General features: G+C 59.4%; 1 protein-coding gene across 1 annotated transcript in view; it reads left to right on the plus strand.

Moving 5' to 3' along the window:
* The window catches only part of LOC105518656 (A-kinase anchor protein 4-like), a 12,030-nt gene extending 11,644 nt beyond the window's left edge, over positions 1-386 (plus strand). Inside the window, 1 exon segment of the mRNA XM_011951731.1 lies at positions 237-386. Coding sequence (XP_011807121.1) covers positions 237-386 — 150 coding nt within the window.
* Positions 387-392: the final 6 nt, after the last annotated feature.

Here is a 392-nt window from a genome sequence, read left to right on the forward strand (position 1 = left end):
ACATCAGGGCCCTTCCTGGTGTTTGCAGAATCTGCAACACAGACAGAGGTGCCAGGGTCACTGGGGGGGCACAGAGGCGGAGGGAGGAGGGGCTCCCTGGGGTCGTGCAGGTCTCAGAGCTCCTCGGGCCCTGGAAGGTGACCTTGGGCCCCTGAGCTCCCATAGTCAGGTCTACTCAGATGCCAAGGCACTGAGGCCTGTGTGCGGCTCTCTGCTGAGGGGTTATGTGTCCACAGAGAGTGTCTGTAAGTGTCATGGAGGAAGAACTGAACCTGGGCACTCACACAGGCACCTTCAGGGGGCTGGTTCCCCGGAGAGTAAAACAGACACAGAGAAACGGGAATTTTGAGGATTCCAGGATCAACAGGCAGAGCCCTGGGCCCTAAGGGGAG

This window comes from Colobus angolensis, unplaced genomic scaffold (assembly GCF_000951035.1).
Source record: "Colobus angolensis palliatus isolate OR3802 unplaced genomic scaffold, Cang.pa_1.0 Scaffold325, whole genome shotgun sequence".
Classification (NCBI taxonomy): domain Eukaryota; kingdom Metazoa; phylum Chordata; class Mammalia; order Primates; family Cercopithecidae; genus Colobus; species Colobus angolensis.